General features: G+C 41.3%; 1 protein-coding gene across 1 annotated transcript in view; it reads right to left on the bottom strand.

The window, feature by feature from the left end:
- LOC112075715 (forkhead box protein P4) overlaps nt 1-1,149 on the bottom strand; it is a 44,540-nt gene that overhangs the window by 4,272 nt on the left and 39,119 nt on the right. The window contains exon 7 of the mRNA XM_024142670.2: nt 1,096-1,147. Coding sequence (XP_023998438.1) covers nt 1,096-1,147 — 52 coding nt within the window. The remainder of the gene's footprint in view (nt 1-1,095; nt 1,148-1,149) is intronic.

Genomic DNA, 1,149 nt, shown 5'->3' with positions numbered 1-1,149 from the left:
ATCAGAGGATGTGTATCAAGAGAGGATGTGTATCAAGAGAGGATGTGTATAATCAGAGGATGTGTATCAAGAGAGGATGTGTATCATCAGAGGATGTGTATAATCAGAGGATGTGTATCATCAGAGGATGTGTATAATCAGAGGATGTGTATAATCAGAGGATGTGTATCATCAGAGGATGTGTATCATGAGAGGATGTGTATCATCAGAGGATGTGTATCATCAGAGGATGTGTATCATCAGAGGATGTGTATCATGAGAGGATGTGTATCATCGCTTGCTCCCCCACAGCTCACCAGAGAGAATATAGATCCGTCCCACTGCTGAACAGAACTGCACTGCGCATCTGTGCTGCTAATACTAATTGTGCTTATCACTGAAAAGCTCTCAATTTCTCCAAAAACTCTTGTCCAGTCCACTTAGTACACAGATTTTAGTCACAGAGATCATTTAGTCTCCTCTCGTCGTTTTAGTCACCTGAAATTAAAAATCATTTTCGTTTAGTTAATAGTTTTTTCAGTTATAGTCTTATCAATTGCCACTAAAAAATAGGTGTTTGGCAAATATTTGAGTCATTATGATAGTTGACGAAATGAACACTGTCTCAACAGGGCAGACTGAATGATGGATGACTCACACACACCAAAAGATTCACCCACATTTCAATAATTTATTTGGATAAATCTTGTGTGGTTTTGTGATTTATGTTGGTATTGTGATCAAAGGTTACGCAATTCTTATTATCAGATTATTACTCCATTATGGAATAGTTTATTACAGGGACCTGTGCTCATATAGAAATCAAGAACAACATCCCTTATGCATATTTACATACTAATAATGAACACTATAGATAACACTAAAGTGAATAAAGGCCAACTGTAAGCCTCACTGATCAACAAAGGATGCATACACCAAACACCTGCTACAGCACGGTGAGAGGTAAGGGGTCAGGGGTGAAAGGTAAGGGGTCAGGGGTGAGAGGTAAGGGGTCAGGGGTGAGAGGTAAGGGGTCAGGGGTGAAAGGTAAGGGGTCAGGGGTGAGAGGTAAGGGGTCAGGGGTGAGAGGTAAGGGTTCAGAGGTCAGGTACTCACAGGTTGGTTGAAAGGCTTTGGCTCCGATGGGCGCATGTGCAGGTGGGTCATCAT

Source organism: Salvelinus sp. IW2-2015, unplaced genomic scaffold (assembly GCF_002910315.2).
Source record: "Salvelinus sp. IW2-2015 unplaced genomic scaffold, ASM291031v2 Un_scaffold3352, whole genome shotgun sequence".
Taxonomy (NCBI): domain Eukaryota; kingdom Metazoa; phylum Chordata; class Actinopteri; order Salmoniformes; family Salmonidae; genus Salvelinus; species Salvelinus sp. IW2-2015.
This window is presented reverse-complemented; position numbering and strand designations above follow the sequence as displayed.